This window comes from Eschrichtius robustus, chromosome 1, assembly GCF_028021215.1.
Source record: "Eschrichtius robustus isolate mEscRob2 chromosome 1, mEscRob2.pri, whole genome shotgun sequence".
NCBI lineage: Eukaryota > Metazoa > Chordata > Mammalia > Artiodactyla > Eschrichtiidae > Eschrichtius > Eschrichtius robustus.
The window spans coordinates 187,233,149-187,260,906 of NC_090824.1; the positions used below are offsets into that span (position 1 = coordinate 187,233,149).

At 35.3% G+C, this 27,758-nt stretch overlaps 1 protein-coding gene across 2 annotated transcripts in view; it reads right to left on the reverse strand.

Moving 5' to 3' along the window:
• Positions 1–27,758, reverse strand: part of DNAJC1 (DnaJ heat shock protein family (Hsp40) member C1) — a 196,592-nt gene that overhangs the window by 74,620 nt on the left and 94,214 nt on the right. For both annotated transcript variants that reach the window (XM_068561208.1, XM_068561198.1), the window contains exons 7-8: positions 20,737–20,827; positions 6,390–6,553 (exon numbers count right to left, since the gene is read on the reverse strand). In XM_068561208.1, coding sequence (XP_068417309.1) covers positions 6,390–6,553; positions 20,737–20,827 — 255 coding nt within the window. The remainder of the gene's footprint in view (positions 1–6,389; positions 6,554–20,736; positions 20,828–27,758) is intronic.

A 27,758-nucleotide genomic window follows, 5' to 3' on the forward strand; every position in this document is an offset into this window, starting at 1 on the left:
TGGGTTTGAGCCCTGGTCCCACGTGCCGCAGAGCAACTAAGCCCATGCGCCACAACTACTGAGCCTGCACTCTAGAGCCCGCACACCACAACTACTGAGCCTGTGTGCCACAACTACTGAAGCCCGCATGCCTAGAGCCCATGCTCCGTAACAAGAGAAGCCACCGCAACGAGAACCCTGCGCACCACAATGAAGAGTAGCCCCCACTCGCCATAACTAGAGAAAGCCCGCGCACAGCAACAAGGACCCAACACAGCCAAAAATAAATAAATAAAAATAAATTTATAAAAAAAAATACATACAAAGTCGAATCATGTTGTAAATATGAAACTAATATGTTATATGCCAATTACACCTCACTAAAAAAAAGAAAGGAATAAAAATGAAAAGGCATTAAAAAATGTCTACCTCAAGAGGTCACACAATGAATGATTCCGTTTATATAATGTTCTCAAAATGACAAAACTCTTGAGAAAGAATAAATTAATGGTTGTCAGAGGTTAAGGATGGTGGGAAGGTGATGGGTGTGAATATAAAGAAGCATGAGTGATATATTTGTGTTCTGTATCTCGACTAGTTCTATATCTTTATTGCAGTGGTTGTTACATTAATCTACACATGTGATAAAATGGCATACAACTATACACAGCCATTGTACTTAATGTCAATTTCTGGTTTTGAAATTGTACTGTAGTTACATAAGATATAACTATCAGGGAAAACTGGGTTAAAGGTACATTAGAATTCTGTGTACTATCAAATCATATCAAATCAAATGGGTTTAAGAAAGCAAAGTAGTTTAATATCAGAAAAACAATCTATATAATTCATCTCATTAACAAAATAAAGGTTAAAAAGCTATAATCATAACTGACACAAAAAATATTTGATAACATTTTACAACATTCATTTTTAATAAATAAAAATTCTTAGCAAATCTAGGAAGAAATTTTGATTTTTAAAATTCACAGTGTGACGTTAACAAAAATGGCAGAGTAAGGAACTCCAAATCTACTCTCTTTATAAAAGCAACAAAAAAATGGTCAGAATCTATCAGAATCAAGTTTTTCTAAACTCTGGAAATTAATCAAAGGCTTGCGGTACTATGGGTAACATGTACTAAAGAAAGCTGATTCTTGATAAGAACAGCAACCTTTGTGCTACATTAACTTACCCCAGTCTTATTCCCTGTTCCACAGCTCAGCACTACCTATGAAAATAACAACCATATTCTTGATTGTGGAGGGAGCAGAATGAACTAATTTTCAAGGAACTGTAATCATTTGTTTTGATCTGTTTCGTGGCTCCTTGGAAGACCGATCAAAAGGCTTGTCTTTATTTTGCCTAACTGAAAACTGGCCTAATGCTAAAAGCTCTTCCCTGGGGGCATTTTGGGAAAATGGTTACTGTCCAGTATCTTAGCCACTGCTTCCTGAGGCAACAGAAAAAAGCTGGGCAAACAACAGATTAACCAAAAAGCTTGAGAAGAAAGGCTGAGGAATAAGATGCTCTGAGAATCTAGGCCACGTGCACGCTCAAGGCTGTGAGCATGGTCAGAAAAGACCTGAGAAGGACTTAAGTTCTCACCTGCTGTTGATCTTGAGGCTCTTTGGAAGCAGAAAGTAAAAGCTAAGGCAGAATTGTCAACTGCCTGACTGGGTGTGGAAGCTGAGCCCCAACACATACACAGAGCCCATGGCAAAGACTGAAAGAAATTTTGGCTCCAGGCATTCAAGGAAATCTCTGCCCAATTATTAGCTGATCGCTAAGCTAACTGAATAGAGACATCGGTGGCTACACAAAACAAAAGAAACAGAGTTTGTAGAATTAGTACAGAAAAGTCAGTAAACAAACAAACAACAACTACAATAAGCCAAACATAACAATAAATCCTGGAAAGGGGAGAGAATCTGATTTTTTCAGAGTTGCAACTAATAACAGCCACAATACCCAGTCTTCAACAGGAACAACGATAATTGCCATACCTGCAAAGAAACAATATAGTATGGCCCAAATAAAGGAAAAAATAAATAGAAACTGTGCCTGAGGAAGACCAGACATTGGAATTTCTAGGCAAAAGCTTTAAATCAGCTATTTTAAATATTCAACAAGCTAAAGGAAACCATGCTCAAAAAACTAAAGGAAAGTATGAGAACAATGTGTCACCTAGTTGAGAATAAATCAATAAATAGGTAGAAATTATTAAAAGGAATAAAATAGAAATTCTGAGGGTGAAAAGTACAATAACAAATTAAGAATTCACTAGAGGGGCTCAACAGCAGATTTGAACAGGCAGAAAAAGAATCAGCAAACTGACAAATAAACCCACTGAGATTATCTGTTCTGAAGAACAGAAAGAAAAGAGAATTAAGAAAAATAAGCAAAGCCTCAGAGGCCTGTGGGATACCATTAAACATATCAACATATGCTTAATACGAGTAACAGAAAGGCAAAAGGAGGAAGGGGAAGGGGGGGTGAGAGAGAAAGAAAGAGAATATTTGAAGAATAATGGTCAAAACTTCTAAAATTTGAAGCTCAATGAACTCCAAAAGGATAAACTTACAGGAATCCACATCTACATACATCACAATCAAACTGATCAAAAGCTAAAGACAAAGAAAGAATCTTCAAAACAGGAAAGGACAAGTAACTCATCATGTACAAGTGATCATCAATAAGATTAACATCTGATTTCTAATCAGAAACCAGAAGGTAGTGGGATGATGTACTCAAAGTGCTGAAAGAAAAGAACAGTCAAACCAAAATTATTTATCTGGCAAAACTATCCTTCAAAAATGAAGGAAAAATTTTGACATTCCCAGATAAACAAAAAGTGAGAGAGTTTGTTGCTAGCAGTCTGGCCCTACAAGTGCTTAAAGGGACTCCTTCAGAATGAAATGAAGGGACACTAGACAGTTACTCAATGGCATATGAAGAAATAAACACCAGGATAGGTGTTTTTGTATTGACACAGGTAAATGTAGAAAACAGCATAAATGTAATTTTTGTTTGTAATTCTTTTTCTTTTTTAATCTCACTAAAAGACAACTGCATAAAGCAATAGTTATAAATCTAAGTTGACAGGCACACAATATATACAGATTTAATCTGTGACAATAACATTATATGGCAGAAAGTTTAACACTACTGAAACTAAGTTGGCATTAATCCTAACTAGATTGTTATAAATTAAGATGTTAATGTAATCCCTAGAGAAACCACAAAATATATGTCTGAATAAAGACCTGTATGTGAATGTTCATAGCATTTTTATCATAGTCCCAAAGTGGAATCAAACTAAACCATTAGCTGAAGAATGGATAAACAGTATGTGATATATCCATATGATGGAATATTATTTAGCCATAAGAAGAAATGAAGTACTGTTAAATAACACAACCTTGAATACTTTATGCCAAGCAAAACACAAAAGGCCACATACTGTATGATACCAATTATGTGAAATGTCTAGAATAGGCAAATCCATAGACAGAAAGTAGATAAGCAGTTGCCAGGGAAGGGGAGAGAGGAGAATTGGAGCTAACTGCTAACAAGTAGAGGGTTATTTATTTATTTTTTTGGTGTGATGAAAATCTTCTTGAATTAGATAGTGGTGATGGTTGCACAACATAGTGAATAGACTACAACCACTGAACTGTGTGCACTTTTAAATGGTGAACTTTATGTTATGTGAAGTGTGTCTTAATAAAAAATGTTATAGAAAGCCTACAGCATATATCACATTTAACAGTTAAACAATAAAAGAATATATAATTTTAATAATGAAATAAAACTTTTAATAAAGAAAGCTTTTTTGAGATTGGAAATGAAACAAAGATACTTATTATATCACTTTTATTCTACATGTACTAGAGATCCTTAGCACAAAAGAAAAAAAAAGTGTAATACTCAGAGAAACTATTAAAATTAAAAAATAAATTTAGCAAGGTTGCAGGATACAAGGTTATTATACAAAAATCAACTGTATTTCTATATAGCAAATATAATTGGGAGGGCTTCCCTGGTGGCGCAGTGGTTGAGAGTCTGCCTGCTAATGCAGGGAACACGGGTTCGAGCCCTGGTCTGGGAGGATCCCACATGCCGCGGAGCAACTGGACCTGTGAGCCACAACTACTGAGCCTGCGCGTCTGGAGCCTGTGCTCCGCAACGGGAGAGGCCGCGATAGTGAGGGGCCCGCGCACCGCAATGAAGAGTGGCCCCCACTTGCCACAACTGGAGAAAGCCCTCGCACAGAAACGAAGACCCAATACAACCATAAATAAATAAATAAATAAATAAAAATAAATTAAAAAAATATATATAATTGGAAAGTGAAGTTTAAAAAAACAGTATCATATATAATGTCATCTAAAAACACTAAATGACTAGGAATAAATTTTTTTGTTAAACGTGCAGTATATACACACAAAAACCTGTGACACATTAAAAAATTTTTTTTAAAGACCTATATGAATGGATTTATTCATGGGTTGTAGAGTCAATACTGTCTGGATGCCAGTTCTTCCAAAATTAATCTATATATTCAATGTAATCCCAATTGAATATCTCAGCTGAATAATCTGTGGAAAATTGCAAGTTACTTTAAAAATTTATATGTGAATATAAAGCGGCAATCTTATAGGAGGAAAACTAAGTTAGAAAATTACTATACCAGATATCTAGTACACAGCTACAGTAATTAAGATTGTGTGGTATCAGCACAAGCATGGAGAAATAGATTAATGGAACAAAGCAGAAAGTCTAGAAACAGACCACATGGTTACGGACACTTGTTCTATAATAAAGGTGGCATTTGCAGAGCTGTAGGAAGCAGTCTTTTCTTTAACTGGTATTGGGTCAACTGGGTTGGAAAACTTTTGAAAAAATATTAAACTTGATCATTACTTTACAATAAACACAAATATATAGTCCAGGGGATTATGAATCTAAATGTAAAAAGTAGAACATTAAAGCTTCTAGAAAAATTTGGAAATATCTTTATGACTGCAAAGTGGGAAAAGATTTCTTAAACACAACACAAACATCAAATAAAGGAAAGGAAAAGACTGATGACTGAAATTAATAACTCTGGTCATCAAAAGACACCATTAAGAGAATGAAAAGGCAAGCCAAAGTGGGAGAAAACATGTGCAAAGATTCACTTCTGAAATACATTAAAAACCTCTTTACAAATCAGTACGAAAAAACACAGGCAACCCAATAAAAAAAAAAGACTTGAAAAGGCATTTCACATAAGAGAATATCAGTGTCCAATAAACATAAGAAAAAGTGTTTAAACTTACTCATCAAAGGTTATGCAAATTAAACCATAATTAAATATAACTACACACCTAACTCTATGGTTAAAAACATAAAAGACTTGACCCAGTGTTGGCAAGGATGTAAAGTAATTGAAGTTTTCAGATCCTGTTGCTGAGCTATAAATTGATACAAACATTAAAAAAAAAAAAAAACTATTCAGAATTATTTACGAAAACTGACCCTGCAACTTAACTCCAAAAACAGAAATTTACACATACGTGTACTGAAAGTACAATAGTGTGCAAAGGAAACTTACCCATTATAGTCAAAAACTGGAAACAACATCAATCTCCAACAAAAATAAATTGTGCTATATTTCTAAATGGATTATACAGCGATGAAAATGAACAAATTACTGCTACACACAATAATGAATAACTATCACAAATACTATAGGAATAGAGGAAAGCAGATGCAAAATAGTACATATGGAATGTGTTATGGACTGAATGTCTGCGTCCGCTCCCCCATCCATATGTTGCAATCCTAACCCCCAATGTGATGGTAGTAGGGGTGGGGCCTTTGGGGGTTCATTAGGTCATGAGGTTGGAGCCCTCATGAATGGGATTAGTGCCTTTATGAAAGAGACCCCAGAGAGCTCTCTCACCTCTTCCACCATGTGAGGACACAGCAAGAAGACTGCTGTCTATGAATAGGAAGAGGGCCCTCACCAGACACCGAATCTGCCGGTGTCTTGATCTTGAACTTCCCAATCTTCAGAACTGTGAGAAATAAATGTTTGTTGTTTAAACCACCCAGTCTATTATATTTTTGTTGCAGCAGCCTGAAAGGACTAAGACAGGACGATTCCAGTTATAAACTTCAAACAGCAGGAAAAACTAATCTATGGTTAGAAGTCAGGATAATCATCTTTGTAGAAGAAAAGAAAGGTAGTGACCAGGACGAAGCATGAGTGTGGCTTCTGGACACTGGCAATGTTCTATTTCTTGATCTTGGCAATGGTTAACTTGATTTACCATGTGATAGTTTACTGAGCTGTATATCTATATTTTATGTACTTTTCAGTATGTATTTTACTCAATTAAAACAAAATTTTAAAAATTTACCTGTTTTTTCTGTGTTCTGTTCCTGTTTTCCAGCCAATCATCCATTTGTTCCTCAATTTCTTCTATAGAAGTTCCATGATCATAAGATTGAATATATGTACTTTCTAAAGGTGTATATACAGGAAATTCAGGTTTTGGTTTTTTTATTTTAACTTTCTTCTGCTCTAAAAAAAAAAAAATGTTTAAAAGAACCAATCAATAACATAATAGCTTCTAACATTTTATTCATAGACCATTCTTGAAAGAACACATAAATATATATTGTTCTTTCATCAAAATAGAATTGCTTTGCTATAAATAGTTAGCTGTAAGTTTTATCGTGCCCTATCCACTGCATTGTTTTAAAATAAAACCCACAGGTGCTAATGATAGATGATTATGATATAACCATCATATCAATTTGTATATATCTTTAGTGTTCAAGGTACTGTTCATGCAACATTTCATTATGGCATAGTGCAAAGAGCCTGGTCATTAGTGTTTTAATCCTACCTTTACTATCTAATAGTTGCACAATACTGGGCAAGTAACTTAACCCTTAGAACAAGTGTCCATTTTCTCTTCTGTAAAAGGGAGCTATATCTAACCTCATAAAGTTGATGTGAGGAGAATTATATATCCCCTAACATACTACTTGGCAGAAAATTAGCTCTTAATGGTATACATTCATCTTTTCAATATTTTACAAATGCAAAATATAATCTGGCAACATCAAGGGTAGTTATCAATAGATACTTATCAATTTATCAATTGGCCTCTCCATTAAATCCTTTTCTGATTAGAGAGTTAACACTGAGAAGCAACTTCACTCTTGATTACTACTGTCAAACTCATCCATCCTTATAACCATATCTTCTCCATCCTGTGTGTGTGTATGTGTTATAATGCTAACGTAATAAAATTAATATGATATTGGCATATGAAGAGACAAATTCCTAGAATAGAACAGAGAATTCATAAACATTTCAGTTCAGTGGGAAAAGGATTTATTAAATGATGCTGTCACAAATGAATACGCATTTGAAAGAAAATTGGACACAACCTTACAATATATACCAAAATAAATCCCAGTTGGATAAGAGACTTGACTTTAAAAACCAAAACAATAAAAATCTTGCAAAAAGAAATCTAAAATACTACCTGTACTATTTAAAGGAAGACAAAATCTTAACTAAGACTGAAAACCCAAATGCTATAAAAAAAAAAAAGATAAAAGACAGAATAAACAAATCAAGAGAGAAATAACAGATTTGGAAAGATCATCTACAATTCAGAGTACAAACAGAAGACTGATATATAGAATACATAAAGAGATATTATAAACTGACAAGAGGATAGGCAGCCCAATAGAGAAAAATGGCCAAAAATAATGTGCATTAAGAATACAGTGTTATGGGAACAGTTCTACTTAACAAGGCTGTTACCTTTCTAGAAATTACATGGTATCTAATACCATATTTTATCCTATACTGCTTCAGTAACTTTATACATCCAGGCTTTTGAAATGGTGACTTAAAAAAAAACCAAAACACCTTAATACCAAAATAGGAAATTAGTAACTTAAATGACATATGAGTCTAATTTAAAAGTATAAAAACATAGTGTCACCAGAGTACAATATGAGCCCAAATAGAAGGCCAGGTTTTCTTGTTTTTCAAAATTGTTTTTCAGAAAAGAGGAAGAAACCGTATAAATGACTCCTTATGGGGACTTCCCTGGTGGTGCAGTGGTTAAGAATCCTCCTGCCAATGCAGGGGATACGGGTTTGAGCCCTGGTCCAGGAAGATCCCACATGCCGCGGAGCAACTAAGCCCATGCGCCGCAAGTACTGAAGCCTGCGCACCTAGAGCCCGTGCTCCGCAACAAAAGAAGCCACCACAATGGGAAGCCCGCACACCGCAACGAAGAACAGCCCTGCTCGCTGCAACTAGAGGAAGCCCACACGCAGCAACGAAGACCCAATGCAGCCAAAGATAAATTAAAAAAAAAAAAGATTCCTTATGAAGTCGGTCATATTACTCAATTTTTCACAATTTCTTTATTTTGAGCAACAAATTATTGCTAAGGGAAAATACACATAAACTAGAACGTATCTCATCGCTACTAATTTTGGTTGCTTATAGAGAATCAGTTATAAAAAGGAAGCAAATAAATTTGGTTTATTTCTGGGGTGTTGATCACAATTGCAAGTATTTGAATCTTTTAAAATATGCATTTAAAAAAATCACTTTAAAAAAATAATACAAAACTTCCACTCCCGGAAAAATGAAGAAGTACTTTTTCATAGTCCTCCCACTAAGAAAAACTAAAAATTCTAAATGTTATATATGAAACAAACAGAAGAATAATCTGAATGTTGGAGAGAAGACAGACCAACTAGGAATGGCAGGACCCAGTGAGCACCAAGGTGGTAACTTCCCTGGGTTTCTTACAGCCTCATATATCCCAGACTTGGTCCCAGAGAAGCTTGCAACCCAAAACCACTGAAAGGCACAGAAATAATAATGGTAATAATAAAAAATTTAAAAAGCTTTCTCTTTCCAGCCAAAAGGACCAGAAAAGCAGCAGCATATCAAGATAAACTTTTAGATAATAACTGATCTACTTCAGGCAAACAACACAGAAAAAACTGTGGCCACACCCCACCCCCATGCCAGCAAAGGCTAGTGGGAATCCTAGACTTCTGCCATAGTGAGGCTGTAATGAGGCACCCCAGTCTCAGGGTGATGTGGGAGAAGGCTGTGTAAGAAGCCAAGTTTTCATGTTTGCTGAGAGGTGATGGGGATCCCCCTTCCCATGTGGAAACCGCAGAGACTAAGTTGGTAGTCTGGGTTTCCAAATCCACCCAGGGATAATGAGGTGTCCCTCCTCCTCCCTGCCAGGGTGGTTTCAGAGGAAGCCTAGAGGGCAATCAGGGCTTTCACAACTGTCCAGCTGAGGCACCCCCCACAATGTCAGGGGAGGCCAGGTGGCGAGCAGTAAGTAGACATTCTTGCTTATCCCAGCCAGGCTGGGGTAAGTGGAGACCTACTGGCAAGCAGGAGCACCCACACCCACCCAACGCTGAAAGGATTCACAACCAGCCTCCCCCTCAGCTGTAACACATGTCATGAAGGGAACCTGGAATTCCACTCCTACCTGACTGTAACAGGGCAGCAACCCTCCCCTTTCCACTACTAGGCTTTGTTAGAGAACACCAGGTAAAATAGAGGATTTAAATAAGATCCAGAGTCTTATAATACCTGAAATGTCCAAGTTTTAATTAAAAAAAAAAAATCACTCATCATACCAAGAACCAAGAATATCTCAATTTGAATGAAAAAGATAATCAATAGATGCCAACAGATGAAAGAGATATCCAAATTATGTGACTAGGATTTTAACACAGCCATATAAAAATGGTTTGACAAGCAATAATACACATTCTTAAAACAGACGAAGAAATAAAAAAGTCAACAGCAAAGAAACAGAAGATATACAGAAGAACCAAATAGAAATACCAGAACTGAAAAGTATGCTAACTGAATTTGGCACATTTTTCAAGTGCAAAATGCAAAAAACTGTCAACTCAAAATTCCATACCAGTGAAAATATCCTTCAGGAATAAAGGGGAAACCAAAACCTCTGCAGACGAAGGAAAACTAAGAGAATTTGTTACCAGCAGACCTATCTGATAATAATGGCTAAAGAAGTTATCTGAACAGAAAGGAAATCATAAAAGAAAAAAATCTTAAAATAGCTGGAAGGAGAAAGAACAAGAGTAAGAGTAAAAATATGGGTAAACACAATAGATTTTCCTCCTCCTCTTGAGTTTTCTAAGTTATATCTGACAGCTGAATGGAAATTATAACATTCAATGTATGTAGAGAAAATATTTAAGACAGTTATAAGTGGGAGACATAAATGGATGTAAAGTGAGGTAATGTGTCTATATATCACTTGAAATGGTAAATTGCTTACACCAGTAGATTGTAATAAGTTATGTATATATAACATAATACCTAGAGCACCCACTAAAAACTCTATACAAAATGATATACTAAAAAAACACTACAGATAAATTCAAATGGAATTCTAAAAAAATAAAAACATTCGAGTAACCTACACAAGAAAGCAGAAAGAAGAAAACAGAACAAATAGAAAACAAAAAATAAAATGGCACACTTAAGCCCTAATATATCAATAACTACATTACAGGCACATGGTCTAAATACACCAATTAAAAGATAAAGATTGGTACAGTGGATGAAAAACCATGACCTATGTATATGCTATCTACAAGAAACTTATTTCAAATTAATCAAAACATTAATCAAAAGAAAGCAGGAGTAGCTAATTAATATCAGGTAAATAGAATTCAGAGTAAAGGAAATTACCCAAAAGATGCCCAAAGCAAGCAGAAAAAAGAAAATAATAAAAATAAGAACAAAAATCAATGAAATTGAAAAGAAAAGCAATAGAGAAAATCAATGAAACAAGGAACTGGATCTTTGAAAAGATCAATAAAACTGATAAACATCTGGCAAAACTGACCAAAAAAGTGAGAAAACAAAAGTTAGCAGTATTTTAGCACTGAAACAGGAGAAATCACCACAGGACATGCAGACATCAAAAGGATAATAAGTGAACAACTCTAAACACATAAATTTGACAATTTGGGTAACGTTGACCAATTGCTTGAAAAATACAAACTACCCTAATTCAATCATTAAATAGATATATGCAATAGATATTTGAATAGCCTTGTAATTATAAAGGAAATTTAATTTATAATTTAAAAACTGCCAAAAAGAAATATCCAGGCTTAGATGGCTTCACTAGAGAATTCTACCAAATGTTTAAAGAATTAACACCAATTCTACACAGCTTCTTTCAGAAAATAGAAGAGAGAAGACTTCCCAATTCATTATATGAGGGTACCCTGATACTAAAATCATACAAAGACAGTACAAAAAGAGAAAACTATAGACCAGTATCTCTCATGAATATAGATGCAAAAATCCTTCACAAAATATGTGCAAAGAGAATTCAGCAATATATAAAAAGAATTATAGGGCTTCCCTGGTGGCGCAGTGGTTGAGAATCTGCCTGCCAATGCAGGGGACACGGGTTCGAGCCCTGGTCTGGGAAGATCCCCCATGCCGTGGAGCAACTAGGCCCATGAGCCACAATTACTGAGCCTGCGCGTCTGGAGCCTGTGCTCCGCAACAAGAGAGGCCGCCATAATGAGAGGCCCATGCACCGCGATGAAGAGTGGCCCCCACTTGCCGCAACTAGAGAAAGCCCTCGCACAGAAATGAAGACCCAACACAGCCATAAATAAACAAACAAACAAACAAACAAACAAACCCAAAGTTAAAAAAAAAAGAATTCTATACCATCATGGTATTTACTGCGGGAGGGGTGCAAGTGTGGTTCAATATTCAAAATTCAATCTGTGTAATCCACAACATTAACAGGCCAAAGAGGAAATATCACATGATCATATTAATTGATGAAAAAAATTTAACAAAAATTTAACAAAATTCAACACCCAGTCATGATTAAAAACTCAGAAAACTAGGAATAGAGGGAAACTTCCTTAACTTCATATAGGGCATCTACAAAAAACATACAGCTAACACCCTACTTAATGGTATAACACTAAATGCTTCCCCCCTAAAGTTTAGAACAGAGGAAAGATGCCCTGTCTCCCCACTCATGTTCAACATAGTTCTGGAAGTTCTAGATAGCAAAATACGGCATGAAAAGGAAATAAAATGCATACAAATTAAAAAGGAAAAAAATAAAATTATCCCTATTGTCATATTGACATGACTATCTACATAGAAAATGCAAAGAATCTACATAAAAATTCCTAGAACTAATAAGTAAATCCCAAAAGGTGCAGGATACAAGATCTACATACAAAATTCAACTGAATTTCTTTACTTAAAGTAAACATTTGGAGACTGAAATTAAAAACCCAATACCATTTCATCACTCAAAAAAAAAAAAGAAACAGATGTAAATCTAAGAAGATACATATATGATTTGTAAGCTGAAAACTACAAAACACTAAAGAAATTAATGAAGATATAAATAAATGAAGAGATATACTCAACATAGTAAATAGGTCAATTCTCCCCAAACTGATATACAAGTTTAACGTAATTCGTATCAAAATTCCAGCAAGATTTTTTTTTTGGAGATACACACAAGATTACCCTAAAATTTACATGGAAAGGCAAAGGAACTAGAATAGCTAAAACGTTTTGAAAAAGAAGAAGAAAGTGGGAAGAATCACTCTACCTGATTTTGAGATTATTGTAGAGCTGCAATAATCAAGATTTCATATTTGTAAACCACATATCTAAAAGAGGAATCATATCTAGAACATATATATAAAGGACTCTTAAAACTCAATAGTAAAAAAAAAAAAAAAAAAAAAAATCCAATTAGAAAACAAGCCAAAGGCATGAAGAAAGATTTTACTGAAGAGGATATACACGTGGCAAATAAGCACATGAAAAGATGTTTCAACATCCCTATCCATTAGGAAAATGCAAGTTAAGACCATGGTGAGATATCTCTACACACCTATCAGAATAGCTAAAATAAAGAATAGTGAGAATATCAAATTCTGGTGAGGCTGCAAAGAGACTAAATCTCTCATACATTGCTGGTAGGAGTATAAAATGGTACGGGAACTCTGGAAAATAATTTGGCAATTTCTTAAAACGCTAAGCATAAACTTATCATATGACCCAGCAATTGCACTTCTGGGTTCACACAAAAATTTACATATGACTGTTCATAGCAGCCTTATTTGTAACGGTCAAAAACCATAAACAACCAAAATGTCCTACAATACGTGAATGGTTAAACAAACGGTGGTACATCCATACCATGGAATATTATTCATTAATAAAAGGAAATGAATTACTGACCCATGGAACAACCTGGATACATCCCAAAGGCAATACAATGAGTGAAAAAAGCCAGTCTCAAAAGGTCACATACTATATGGTTCTCGAATTCACATTCTCTAAATCATACAGTCAAAATTACAATGTTAGACAGATGAAAAACAGATTAGTAATTGCCAGGTATTAGGGATAATGGGGGGATGGGAGAAGGTGATGGTTGTGATCATAAAGCAGTAGTGGATAATTGGGGTGGTGGCTACATTAACATAAGCATGTGATAAAATGGCAGAGAACTATACATACATTTTCTATCAATGTCAGTTCCTAGTTTTGATATTATACTATAGTTATATAAGATAACCCATGGGGGAAGCTGAGAGGAGGGTACATGGGACCTCTCTGTACTATCTTTGCAACTTCCTATGAATCTATAATTATTTCAAAGTAAAAAGTTAAATAGAAAAGTAACAGTTCATGGGAGTTGCCTGGTGGTCCAGTGGTTAGGATTTGGCGCTTTCACTGCTGTGACCCGGGTTCAATCCCTGGTCAGGGAACTGAGATCCTACAAGCTGCACAGCACAGCCGAAATTTTAAAAAAAGAAAAATTAAAACAAACAAAAAAAGCAACAGTTCAGCAAATGGTGCTGGGAAAGCTAGATACCATGTGAAAATAAAGAAGTTGGACCCTTACCCAACACCATATATAAAAATTAACTCAAAATGGATCAATGACCTAAGTCTAAGAACTAAAACTCTAAAGGTCTTCCAAGAAAATACAGGGCAAAAGCTTCATGACACTGGATTTGGCAATGATTTCTTTGATACGACACCAAAGGCATAGGCAATGAAAGAAAAAATAGACAAATTAGACTTCATTAAAATTAAAAAATTTTGTGCATCAAAAGACAATATCAACAGAGTAAAAAGGCAACCAATATAATAGGAGAAAATATTTGCAAATCATGTATCTGATAAGGAATAATATACAGAATATATAGAAAACTCCTAAAACTCAACAACAAACAAATAAACAATCTGATTCAAAATTGGGTACAGGACTTGAATAGTAATTTCTCCAAAGAAACACGCAATAGGATGGCTATAGGAAACACACACACACACACACACACACACACACACACACACACAAAACCCCCAGAAAATAAAAAGCATTGGCAAGGATATGGAGAAGTTGGAACTCTGTGCACTGCTGGTGAGAATGTAAAACAGTACTGTGCTATGGAAAACAGTATGGAGGTTCCTAAAAAAAGTAAAAATAGAATTATCATATGATCCAGAAATTCCACTTCTGGATATATATCCAGAAGAACTGAAACCAGGGACTCAAAGAGATATCTGTACACCCAAGTTCATAGCAGTATTATGCACAACAGCTAAAAAGTGGAAGCAACCCAAGTGTTCATTGACAGACGGATAAACAAAATGTAGTATATACATACAATGGAATATTATTCAGCCTTAAAAAGGAAGGAAATTCTGACATATGCTACAACATGGATGAATCTTGAGGACATTATGCAAAGTGAAATAAGCCAATCACAAAAAGATAAATACTGTATGATTAGACTTATATGAGATACTTAAGAGTAGTCAAAATCACAGAACAGTGGTTGCCACAGGGTGGGTGGAGGTGAGAATGGGGAGTTATTATTTAATGGGTACAGTTTCAGTTTTGCAAGATGAAAAGAGCTATGGGAGAAGGAGGGGGGTGATGGTTGTACATTATGAATATACTTAATACCACTGAACGCTGCTGTACTTAGAAATGGTTAAGATGGTAAATTTTGTTATGTATATTTTACCACAATGAAAATTATTGAGGGGATAAAGCAATACATTGGTTTTATTGTAACAATCATATAAAAAAAAAAAGGAAAAAATCCTAATATTAGATGAATAGGTCCTTGTGACTTGGAATAAAATGTTGACTGTCAGTCTCATACATGGAATCAAAAAGATCATACCTCATTATATATGGAAATAAAGATGATTTACTGTGTTGATGACTCAAAAAGTAGTTTTACTGATGACAAGAATCCTCTTGTCAAAAATGTTACTGAAGAGTTTTAATAAATTGCTTTAAGAAGTATGAAGTAGAAAAGAGCAATACAGTATTTCTAAATTCATTAATTCATTCAATAAATAGTTACTGAGGAGCTACCGCAAGCTTGGCATTATTCTAGGTGCTGGGGTTATGACTATAAACAAGAGAGATGAAAATGCCTGCCTGCATGGATCTTATAAACTGATATATCATTTTATATACAGTTACATTAAACAGGTACTCGTTTCCAGATTAGTAAGTAAAATTTTAGTTGAAATGTGACCAGTTAATCTATAGCCATAATTGTTTATATATTAAATTGGATAAATGCTTTTTTGAATCATTTCAGTGAGAAAACTGAGATTGCAATATATTTAAGCATCACAGCATTATGATTTGAAATATCGAGGCAATTGTAATTTGTATTTGAGCTATATGATTTTAAAAATTCACATTCCATTGTTATTAGAACAAAGTACGTAGGAAATAATATTATTTTAAAGATATCCTTTGCCTACATATAAACTCTTGGGGCTAGGGCTCCTATCAGGTTTTACTATATAGTAAGTTAAGGTACAGAGTTTCTATTTGGTCATGTTTCCAAATGTACTGGAGCTAGTGATGTGTTATATGCCTTTTCATAAATTATCTCAGAGAGTAATCTCCCATCCATGAGCACCCTATATCACCAAAGGAAAAATGTTCTAACCCATTGGGATTACATCTGCCCTACCTCCTTTGTTCTCCTTCTCCATCAACCCCTGAATTAGCTTACAAATCAGCACTAGCAACTCCTTTCCTCATGAATCTAAGTTTTCTAGAAAACCAGTCTTCCATTACCTTAGGGAAGGTGAATGTTTTCCCATCCTGCCACCCTAAAGAGATATATTCTGTCTACCACGTTCTTACTGTCCCCTTGGCACCCCTACTTAGGCCATCACTGGGGCATGGAGTGGGGACCACACAACAAGAAGAAAAATATAATGTCTGGAATGATTATCTCTGCCGACAAAAAAGAAGTACTTGACAGTAGGGTTTTGATTATTTGATTTTGCTTTTGTTCTTAACTCATATAAAGTACACAGTAAAAAAAAGGGAAATACTGAGTTTTCCTCCTACCCTTCCTCCCCTCTTTTCTCTATTCAAATTTTAACCTTTACAATCAATTTCTTCATAAAATAACTCATTTTTTTCCATTCACAATATGGGCTGTTTCATTATAGTACTTGGAACTCACATCTATTGACTTAGATTAAAACTCATACAATTAGAGAATGTATAGAAATATTATTAACACTGAAAAAGTCTTATATTTATAAATATTCACCTTGGATTTAAACCTAAAACATAAAATTGGTTAAAAGTTTATAATAAAGAAAGAAATGCTCAAAAATTTCCAAATAAATCATCACATTTTTTTCCATAAAGACTTCCCAGAAGAATGATATTTATTTTTAAGAAATTACCCTTTTTCAGATTTCCCCCTCTAAAATACCATTTTAGTAAGTAAGACCACCACACCCTACTCAATGTAGCTCTAGTGTAGCCCTTAGACGACTCTGCACAATCTCAGCAGTAAAGCAAACAGACTTGAGGGCAGATTAGCAATTAGGTCATGAAAAACAGGCAGCATAAAATAGCTAATGCTAATCTGCATGAGATGCATTTACTCAATTAAGCAGATGGAAATGTTATTATGAACTCAGTATTCCAATGATGGTCTTTAAAATTAAGAAGGATGGGGGCAAATGAAATGCACACTGGGGGATTTGGGGCCTTTATGTATTAGTTCTAAAGTATACAATGCAGAACACTGTAATGAAGTTAACAAAATTAATTAAAAGATTCTTTGCATGTAACCATTAGAGACTACATTTAAAAATACATGACAGCTTTTGACGTTATTAACAGTAATGTGACTGTTCTTTAACATTCTTAATGTTGATACCATCACCTTTTCTAAATATACTACTGATATCAAAACATGAGCGACAGAAGTCTTATTACTCAGAGCCTAGGATGAGTATTGTTTTTAATAAAGTTTCTGGCATTTAATTTCCTCATTTTCAGTTTCAGGAAACCATAAGCTAGTAATGAATTTTCCAACTTTTTAGAAGACTACCACACATTTTTGCTGGCATACAGAGTTTTCAGATATTTACCTATTTTTAAATTAATGCTTCTTTACACGATATTTTTTATTAAACAATAATAACAAATTATTATAACAAATATCATATGATATCACTTATATGTGGAATCTAAAGAAAATGATACAAATGAACTTATTTATAAAACAGAAAGAGACTCCCAGACATAGAAACACTTACGGTTAGCGGGGCAAAAGAGAGGGAGGGATAAATTTGGTCTTTGAGATGAACAGATATACACCTCTATATATAAAATAGATAAACAACAAGGACCTACTGTATAGCACAAGGAACTATATTAAATACCTTACAGTAACCTATAATGGAAAAGAATCTAAAAAAGAATAGATATATATGTATATGTATAGCTGAATAACTTTGCTGTATAACTGAAACATTGTAAATCAACTCTCCTTCAATTTAAAAATAAAAATTAAAAAAAAAATTTTTGAAGAGCATTATCAAATCTGCTTGAGAACTGTTATCAAATTCTTAGGCAGAACAAAAGTCTCTGAACAATTTTGGAAAAATAGTCATGAAAACATGACTGTGAAAGCAATGAAATTAGTGTATTCATACTGCCTCTACAGGTAAATTTTGGTTTAGTGTGATATTTTTCTCTTTCCTTGTAAATGTGATTTCCCCCTCTCCTTCTGACTAGTCTTAAAAGGCTTAGAAAATTTTTATGTAACAGTTTTACTTAAAAGTAACAATTATATAAAAATTACATTTAAAGTTTCATTTATTCATTGATTTATTCAATTTAATTAAAGCTATTTCAACAATTGCTCTAACATCAACTTCTGTTTCAATCTTTGGTATATATACCAATAATAAAACAATAATAATATAACAATAATAATCATTTGTCCACCCTTACTCCGCAAAACACACATCAGTCAACCTTAATACGTAATTCTCTAACATCCTAAACTTTCCCCTCTTAAACAGAAGTCTGCTTTAAACAATGATATAGTTTATCTGAATATTATTTTGTGTTTGTAACTGTTGAAACTTTATTTTTTATTGGAGTATAGTTGATTTAAAATGTTGTGTTAGTTTCTGCTGTACAGCAAAGTGAATCAGCTATACATATACATATATCCACTCTTTTTTAGATTCTTTTCCCACATAGGTCATTACAGAGTATTGAGACGAGTTCCCTGTGCTGTACAGTAGGTCCTTGTTATCCATTTTATATGGAGCATTGTGTATATGTCAATCCCAATCTCCCAATTTTTCCCTCCCCACCCCTTTCCCTCCGGTAACCGTAAGTTTGTTTTCTTCTTCACTAACACTCATTAATATTCATGGGATTACATTAATTCGTATATTTAGTCATTCATCCATTTATTAAACCTTTACTATGTGCCAGGACACTATATTCAATGCTGCAGACACAAAGATGAAAAAGAAAGTCCCTGTTCTAAAGCTGCCCAGACACCTGAAGGTTGTATAAGGCAAAAAATGGTCCCCTAACCATGACCATGTTCTAATCCCCAGAACCTGGGACTATTTTACCTTACATGGCAAAAGAGACTTTGCAGATGTGAGTAAGCTTGAGATAGGAGACTATCTTGAATTATCCAAGTTGGCGCAATCTAATCACAAGTCCTTAAAAGCAGAGAACTTTTCCCAGTTATGATCAGCCAGAGATGTGACTACAGAATAGTCAGAGAGATGCAACATTGCTGGATCTGAAGAAAGAGGAAGGGGGCCAAAATCCAAGGAGTGTGGAAGGCCTCTAGAAGCTGGAGAAGGAATGCAGCCTTGCTTGATAACCTTGATTTTAGCCCAGTGAGACTCATGTCAGACTCTGACCCATACAACTATAAGATAATACATTTGTGTTTAAGCCACTAAATTTGTGGCCATTTGTTAGAGCAAAAATAGAAAACTAATACTGGGATCATCTAGTCTGACATGTTTTGCTGACAGATAATGAAAGTAAAACCCTCAAAGTCACACATTTAGGTAGGAGCAGTGTACTCTTTGGGTTTGGAGAGAACATAATTCTCCTCTATTCTCAAACCATGGTCAGTGTCAGGGTAAAGACAGAAAGCTAGACTTTCAGTATATGAAGGGAAATAGCCATCACCATTTTTCTATATATATTGAAAGTGTGAACTGAATGTGTGGTATACTAATACCACAGTTGCTCTTTTCCAGTTTGATTTGGCTAAGTGACTTCTATGCGCTGCAGAAAAGCTTTTACTGTATACCCTTAAAAGCACACAAGTTGTTTTCTAAACTACACATGCTGTGTATTTATATACATTTATAGGCGTGAAGTGACCAGGTATTAAGGGTGTTTACACTGTCTTCTGTGCCCAGATTGGTACCATGCACAGCATTCAGAAATGAAGTTTGAACCAAAAACACTCATATTGGAATTTTTTAAAAAATAGACTTCACCTCCATGAATTCAGTCAACATACTGAGAACCTACTATGTGCCAGGGACTCTTTAAGGTCCTTGGACAGTCATAACAGCGAACAAAACAGATAAAGTCCTTACCCTCATGAAGCTTACATTCTATTGGGGGGACCAGACAGTAAACAAAATGAATATATAAATTAAAGTTAAGTAGTGTTAAATGCTCTGGATAAAGATAAAGCAACATAAAGGGACAGAACGTATTTGTGTGGGAAAGATGTAGATACACAAACTTAGACAAAAAGACCAGGGCTGGGAAAATGTCACCTTTAATAGTATGTTCAACTTTTCCTAAAATCAGCAAGAGCTGTCTTTAGTGTTCAATGGAAGACTTCAACATACTGACACTTTAGCCAAGGTTTTTCGTGTTATATAACAATAATGCAAATGAAACAAAGGCTTTCAAAACAAAAATCATTGACATTTTCAGGCTTCCTGTTTACTACTGTAATACAGCAAGTTGGTGATCAATTGGATAGACTCAGCACTAAATATCAATGGCAACTGCAGCACTGGAGTATTTAAGGACTTTCTAGATTTTGGATGCCTCTCAGATTAAAGGAACTATATGACCCCATGTTAATTTTATCCCTCCTGATATTGAGCTGTGGGTGGTTCAGAAATTACTAATATAGTATTTTCCACATATAGTATATTAAGTACAAGTAACTCCATTTAGAGAGTAGCAAAGAAAGCACAAAAAATTTAATTACTGCTGAATTTAAGGGAAAATCCAAATTTAAATAATCAGTTTTAGTTAATACAGTAAGAAAATGTTTAAAACTCACTTTGAAGTGTTTCAAGTTCAGCTCTAGTCAATGCATCTTCCTTTTCCTTCAATCTTGTTTCTTTATATTTAGCATAAAACTGCCCAGCATCCTGAAAAAAGAAGTAACAAATAAATTAACATAAAAGTCAGTTTGCTTTGATGGTATTTTCCACATAACTTCAATTTAAAGCAGTATATTCAGGGATGCGGGTTCAATGCCTGGCTGGGGAACTAAGATCCCACATGCTGCGGGGCAACTAAGCCTGTGCACCACAACTACTAAGCTTGCACACCTCAACGAGAGAGCTCGCATGCCACAAAACACAGAGCCCATGCGCCCTGGAGCCCGTGCACCACAACTAGAGAAGAGAAAATCTGCACGCCACAACTAGAGAGAAACCTGCGTGCCGCAAGGAAGCCATAATGGAAGATCCTGTATGCCGCAACTAAGACCCGATGCAGCCAAAAAAATAAGGAAAATAAATAAATAAAAAAAAATAAATATTAAAAGAAACTATTTAAAGCAGTATATTCATTTAATAAGTAGTCATCCTCTGTGTTTATGTTTTCAAATTTTATGATGAACAGAAGAAACTGAATAAGCAGTTCTCTATGATTTCTCTATCTTAGAGAATTAATGAAAGCCAGAAACTACATGAGTATAAATATGTTTAAGTAAAGCCTTTGCTCTCAGATACGTAAGGAACGTATCCTCTTCCTGTTTTCTTCCATTGTATATTTTCTCAGTATTATGCACAGACAGAGAGCAGAAAAACACACTTGCTGAACTGAATTATTTGATAGCAGAGTAAATTACATTGTTGTGACAAACAAAGTACTAACACTATTTTCATATTAGTCCCTTAACTCCAAAAGATTTTCAAAATTACTATATGCAAATCTGATTGTGAAACTTCTATGACCACATAGATACAAGTGAAAGTTGTCACTCCACTGAGAGTTGAGGACTGAGGACACATACTGTACACAAATACTTAGGTGTCAAGATACAGTGGCTAAAGTCTCAAGTAGTGGCATATAGGATAGGTAAGACTTTAGCAGAGTACCGAAAAAAGACCAGGCCTTTAATCACAGACATGGAGATAAACAAGTTGGTGCTCTAGGCATATGAAGATGCTGACACTGAAAAGAGCAAAAACAGATAATCTTCCACCACCCCTTGACTCAAACTCCATCTATTCTATAGCAATACTACTTGTAGCTGCCAGGCTACACTGTGCTATGCTTCCATGTCTTTCTGTATGCGTTGCATTCTAGCTAGAACATTTTGCTCCCCTACCATTATTCTGAAGAACTCCTACTCATCCTTGAAAACCCTATTCAAGCATCACCTCTTTTGCAAGTCTTTCTGACCTTCCCTGGAAGAGTAATTCTCTCCTGTATACTGCTTCTGTATTTAAACACATTTCTATGGTTGCTTGTATCATGCTGTATTCTCTTCTAGAAAATGAGAAATCTGAGACAGGGTTACTTGTATGCTCAAAGCACAGTATCTAGCATCAAACAGGCACTCAATAGGCATTCTTTGAACTGAGCTAGATTGAAATATATGAGAAACCTTGTTAAGAAAGAAGCAAAAGGGCTTGATGACTGACTGGTGTGGAATAAGAGAGATATCAAGGATAACTCTAGAGTAATATCCCCAGACTGTACGACTCCTAGAGCATATAAATCATAGACCCGTCTGAGAGGGTTTTATTTCTGCAGGAAATGAAGGAACAAAATCAATCCTTGGATCTACCTCAATTCAGATGTAAATGCATGAACACTTAAACCCTAGAATGGGATTATCTCTTTTCAGCTATGACTGTTCAAATTTAAGCTTTCTCCTGGGGTCTATGTCTCCTGGGGTTATAATAGAACTCTTTTACTTGATAATTAATTAGGGAAATGACAGGGCACTTCTAAAATCACTGAATCAATATAATAAAGATATACCTCTTATTCCTTCCATTCCCACTTTTAGGTTCCTACCTCATTTCTTCTAGAAGGATTTCTACAAGCCCTGGGCCAGCTAAATAATGGCATAATTTGAAGGGCACAGAGGTCATACATCTGACTTATCCTCCCATGCCCATATTTACTTTATTTTTTATTTATTTATTTATTTTTAGTTGCAGCATGTTCCCACAATCTTTAGTTGCAGCATGCAAACTCTTAGTTGAGGCATGCGGGATCTAGTCTCCTGACCAGGGATTGAACCGGGGCCCCCCTATATTGGGAACGCAGAGTCTTAGCCACTGGACCACCAAGGAAGTCCCCATATTTACTTTATTTTTTTAACATTTTTATTGGAGTATAATTGCTTTACAATGATGTGTTAGTTTCTGCTTTATAACAAAGTGAATAAGTTATACATATACATATATCCCCATATCTCTTCCCTCTTGCATCTCCCTCCCTCCCACCCTCCTTATCCCACCCTTCTAGCTGGTCACAAAGCACCGAGCTGATCTCCCTATGCTATGCGACTGCTTCCCACTAGCTATCTATTTTACATTTGGTAGTGTATATATGTCCATGCCACTCTCTCACTTTGTCCCAGCTTACCCTTCCCCCTCTCCATATCCTCAAGTCCATTCTCTACATCTGCATCTTTATTGCCGTCTTGCCCCTAGGTTCTTCATGACCATTTCTTTTTTTTTAGATTCCATATATATGTGTTAGCATCTGGTATTTGTTTTTCTCTTTCTGACTTACTTCACTCTGTATGACAGACTCTAGGTCCATCCACCTCACTACAAATAACTCAATTTCGTTTCTTTTTATGGCTGAGTAATATTCCATTGTATATATGTGCCACATCTTCTTTATCCATTCATCTGTCCATGGATACTTAGGTTGCTTCCATGTCCTGGCTTTGGAAATAGAGCTGTAATGAACATTGTGGTACATGACTCTTTTTGAACTATGGTTTTCTCAGGGTATATGCCCAGTAATGGGATTGCTGGGTTGTATGGTAGTTCTGTTTTTAGTTTTTTAAGGAACCTCTATACTGTTCTCCATAGTGGCTGTATCAATTTACATTCCCACCAACAGTGCAAGAGGGTTCCCTTTACTCCACACCCTCTCCAGCATTTATTGTTTGTAGATGTTTTGATGATGGCCATTCTAACCGGTGTGAGGTATATCGCATTGTAGTTTTGATTTGCATTTCTCTAATGATTAATGATGTTGAGCATTCTTTCATGTGTTTGTTGGCAATCTGTATATCTTCTTTGGAGAAATGTCTGTTTAGGTCTTCTGCCCATTTTTGGATTGGGTTGTTTGTTTTTTTTGATATTGAGCTGCATGAGCTGCTTGTAAATTTTGCATATTAATCCTTTGTCAGTTGCTTCATTTGCAAATACTTTCTCCCATTCTGAGGGTTGTCTTTTCATCTTGTTTATGGTTTCCTTTGCTGTGCAAAAGCTTTTAAGTTTCATTAGGTCCCATTGGTTTATTTTTGTCTTTATTTCCATTTCTGTAGGAGCTGGGTCAAAAAGGATCTTGCTGTGATTTATGTCAGAGTGTTCTGCCTATGTTTTCCTCTAAGAGTTTGACAGTGTCTGGCCTTACATTTAGGTCTTTAATCCATTTTGAGTTTATTTTTGTGTATGGTGTTAGGGAGTGTTCTAATTTCATTCTTTTACATGTAGCTGTCCAGTTTTCCCAGCACCACTTATTGAAGAGACTGTCTTTTCTCCACTGTATATTCTTGCCTCCTTTATCAAAGATAAGGTGACCATATGTGCATGGGTTTATCTCTGGGCTTTCTATCCTGTTCCACTGATCTATAGTTCTGTTTTTGTGCCAGTACCATACTGTCTTGATTACCGTAGCTTATAGTCTGAAGTCCAGGAGCCTGATTCCTCCAGCTCTGTTTTTCTTTCTCAAGATTACTTTGGCTATTTGGGGTCTTTTGTGTTTCCATACACATTGTGAAATTCTTTGTTCTAGTTCTGTGAAAAATGCCAGTGGTAGTTTGATAGGGATTGCATTGAATCTGTAGATTGCTTTGGGTAGTAGAGTCATTTTCACAATGTTGACTCTTCCAATCCAAGAACATGGTATATCTCTCCATCTATTTGTATCATCTTTAATTTCTTTCATCAGTGTCTTATAGTTTTCTGCATTCAGGTCTTTTGTCTCCCTAGGGAGGTTTATTCCTAGGTATTTTATTCTTTTTGTTGCAATGGTAAATGGGAGTGTTTTCTTAATTTCACTTTCAGATTTTTCATCATTAGTGTATAGGAATGCAAGAGATTTCTGTGCATTAATTTTGTATCCTGCTACTTTACCAAATTCATTGATTAGCTCTAGTAGTTTTCTGGTAGCATCTTTAGGATTCTCTATGTATAGTATCATGTCATCTGCAAACAGTGACAGCTTTACTTCTTCTTTTCCGATTTGGATTCCTTTTATTTCTTTTTCTTCTCTGATTGTTGTGGCTAAAACTTCCAAAACTATGTTGAATAATAGTGGTGAGAGTGGGCAACCTTGTCTTGTTCCTGATCTTAGTGGAAATGGTTTCAGTTTTTCACCACTGAGGACGATGTTGGCTGTGGGTTTGTCATATATGGCCTTTATTACGTTGAGGTAACTTCTCTCTGTGCCTACTTTCTGGAGGGTTTTTATCATAAATGGTGTTAAATTTTGTCAAAAGCTTTCTCTGCATCTATTGAGATGATCATATGGTTTTTCTCCTTCAATTTGTTAATATGGTGTATCACGTTGATTGATTTGCGTATATTGAAGAATCCTTGCATTCCTGGGATAAACCCCACTTGATCATGGTGTATGATCCTTTTAATGTACTGTTGGATTCTGTTTGCTAGTATTTTGTTGAGGATTTTTGCATCTATGTTCATCAGTGATATTGGTCTGTAGTTTTCTTTTTTTGTGACATCTTTGTCTGGTATCAGGGCGATGGTGACCTCGTAGAATGAGTTTGGGAGTGTTCCTCCCTCTGCTACATTTAGGAAGAGTTTGAGGAGGATAGGTGTTAGCTCTTCTCTAAATGTTTGATAGAATTTGCCTGTGAAGCCACCTGGTCCTGGGCTTTTGTTTGTTGGAAGATTTTTAATCACAGTTTCAATTTCAGTGCTTGTGATTGGTCTGTTCATATTTTCTATTTCTTCCTGGTTCAGTCTCGGAAGGTTGTACATTTCTAAGAATTTTGTCCATTTCTTCCAGGTTGTCCATTTTATTGGCATATAGTTGCTTGTAGTAATCTCTCATGATCCTTTGTATTTCTGCAGTGTCAGTTGTTACTTCTCCTTTTTCATTTCTAATTCTATTGATTTGAGTCTTCTCCCTTTTTCTCTTGATGAGTCTGGCTAATGGTTTATCAATTTTGTTTACCTGCTCAAAGAACCAGCTTTTAGTTTTATTGAACTTTCCTATCATTTCCTTCCTTTCTTTTTCATTTATTTCTGATCTGATCTTTATGATTTCTTTCCTTCTGCTAATTTTGGGGTTTTTTGTTCTTCTTTCTCTAATTGCTTTAGGTGTAAGGTTAGGTTGTTTATTTGAGATGTTTCTTGTTTCTTAAGGTAGGATTGTATTGCTATAAACTTCCCTCTTAGAACTGCTTTTGCTGCATCCATAGGTTTTGAGTCATCGTGTTTTCATTGTCACTTGTTTCTAGGTATTTTTTGATTTCCTCTTTGATTTCTTCAGTGATCCCTTGGTTACCCATATTTACTTTAAATTTCAACAGAGTTTTGGTTAAGAATTTATGGTCCCTTAACACTCCCTGCACCCCCAAAATCTCAACCCTGGAAAAGTCTTATTTTATATTAAACCATATCAGTCATTCGTTCCTCAGTATGAATGAATGAATAGGCTTATTAGCTTCTTTCCAGAGAGTAATTTTTAATAGTAGGGAAAAGGTCAGGAAGGCACTGGCTCCTCAGGGAAGTAGGAAGGGTTGCACCATGTAAGAAAAGAAGGGCACAGATAAGTTATTTATGAGGTGTGAAAGAAGACGAGTTGAAATCAAACACCACAGTATAATAGAATGAGATAGAATATAGTGATGAAGAGGGCAGATTTTAGAGTCAGGCTGCCTGGATTAAGATCTCGGCTTTGCCATCTCACTAGCCATGTGACATTCAGCATTACTTCACTTTCCTATGGGCGAATTTTCTCACCCATCTAACGGGGATAATACGAGTACCTAACTCATAGAGCTGTTGGAAAGATTAAATGTGTTAATATATGGGAAACACTTAGAATAACATCTTGCACACAGTTAGGCCTTATATATGGTACCTATTTTTATTATTACTTCATCATTTTGCCAAGAACCTTATTCTCCACCACAAAGACAGGGTGAGTTTTTCTGCTTCATAGTAAACCAAAACTCCTGCAGAATCCTGCATCTTCTCGCTTACACGACTTCTCTTTACATGAACCCTCTTCACCTCAGTGCAAAAACCTTTTGCTGGACAATCCCTTCCTAGTGGTCCTAACAAATGGGAACATTTCTCTGCTAATGTTTCTTCGTTCTGCTGCAGCACAGAATTCCACTAAAAATTCCTTTTGGAAATACGCATTAGATTCAAAAACACACTTATCTGAGGATTGCAATGCACCCAATCACCTTAACCTACTCCATCTAATTCCAAGAGTTTTAACACATTCCCTAGTCTCACTCACTGTTTGTTCTAGGCAAAGAATCCTATCTCCCTTTTGCCCCATTTCTAAGCATTTATTTAAATGTTCCTCATGCTTTTTCTTTCCTTCATATCTTGTTTGTACTTGCAAATTATAATTACAATATGCCCACTCTAGAAAGCATTACTTCTTTAATAAACCTACGATCTCAAATAATTCTACTGTACTCAACAAACTCTTTGTTCCAACCATCCTTCTGTAGAGTTTGGTGTCCCATACTTTAAGATGCACTGACAAACTGGAAGACTTTAAAAGGAAAGTGATCAAATGGTGAGGGGCCTTGAAACTATATACATATATATACACTCAGATTACTTTCTATTATAGGTTATTATAAGATATTGAATATAGTTCCCTGTG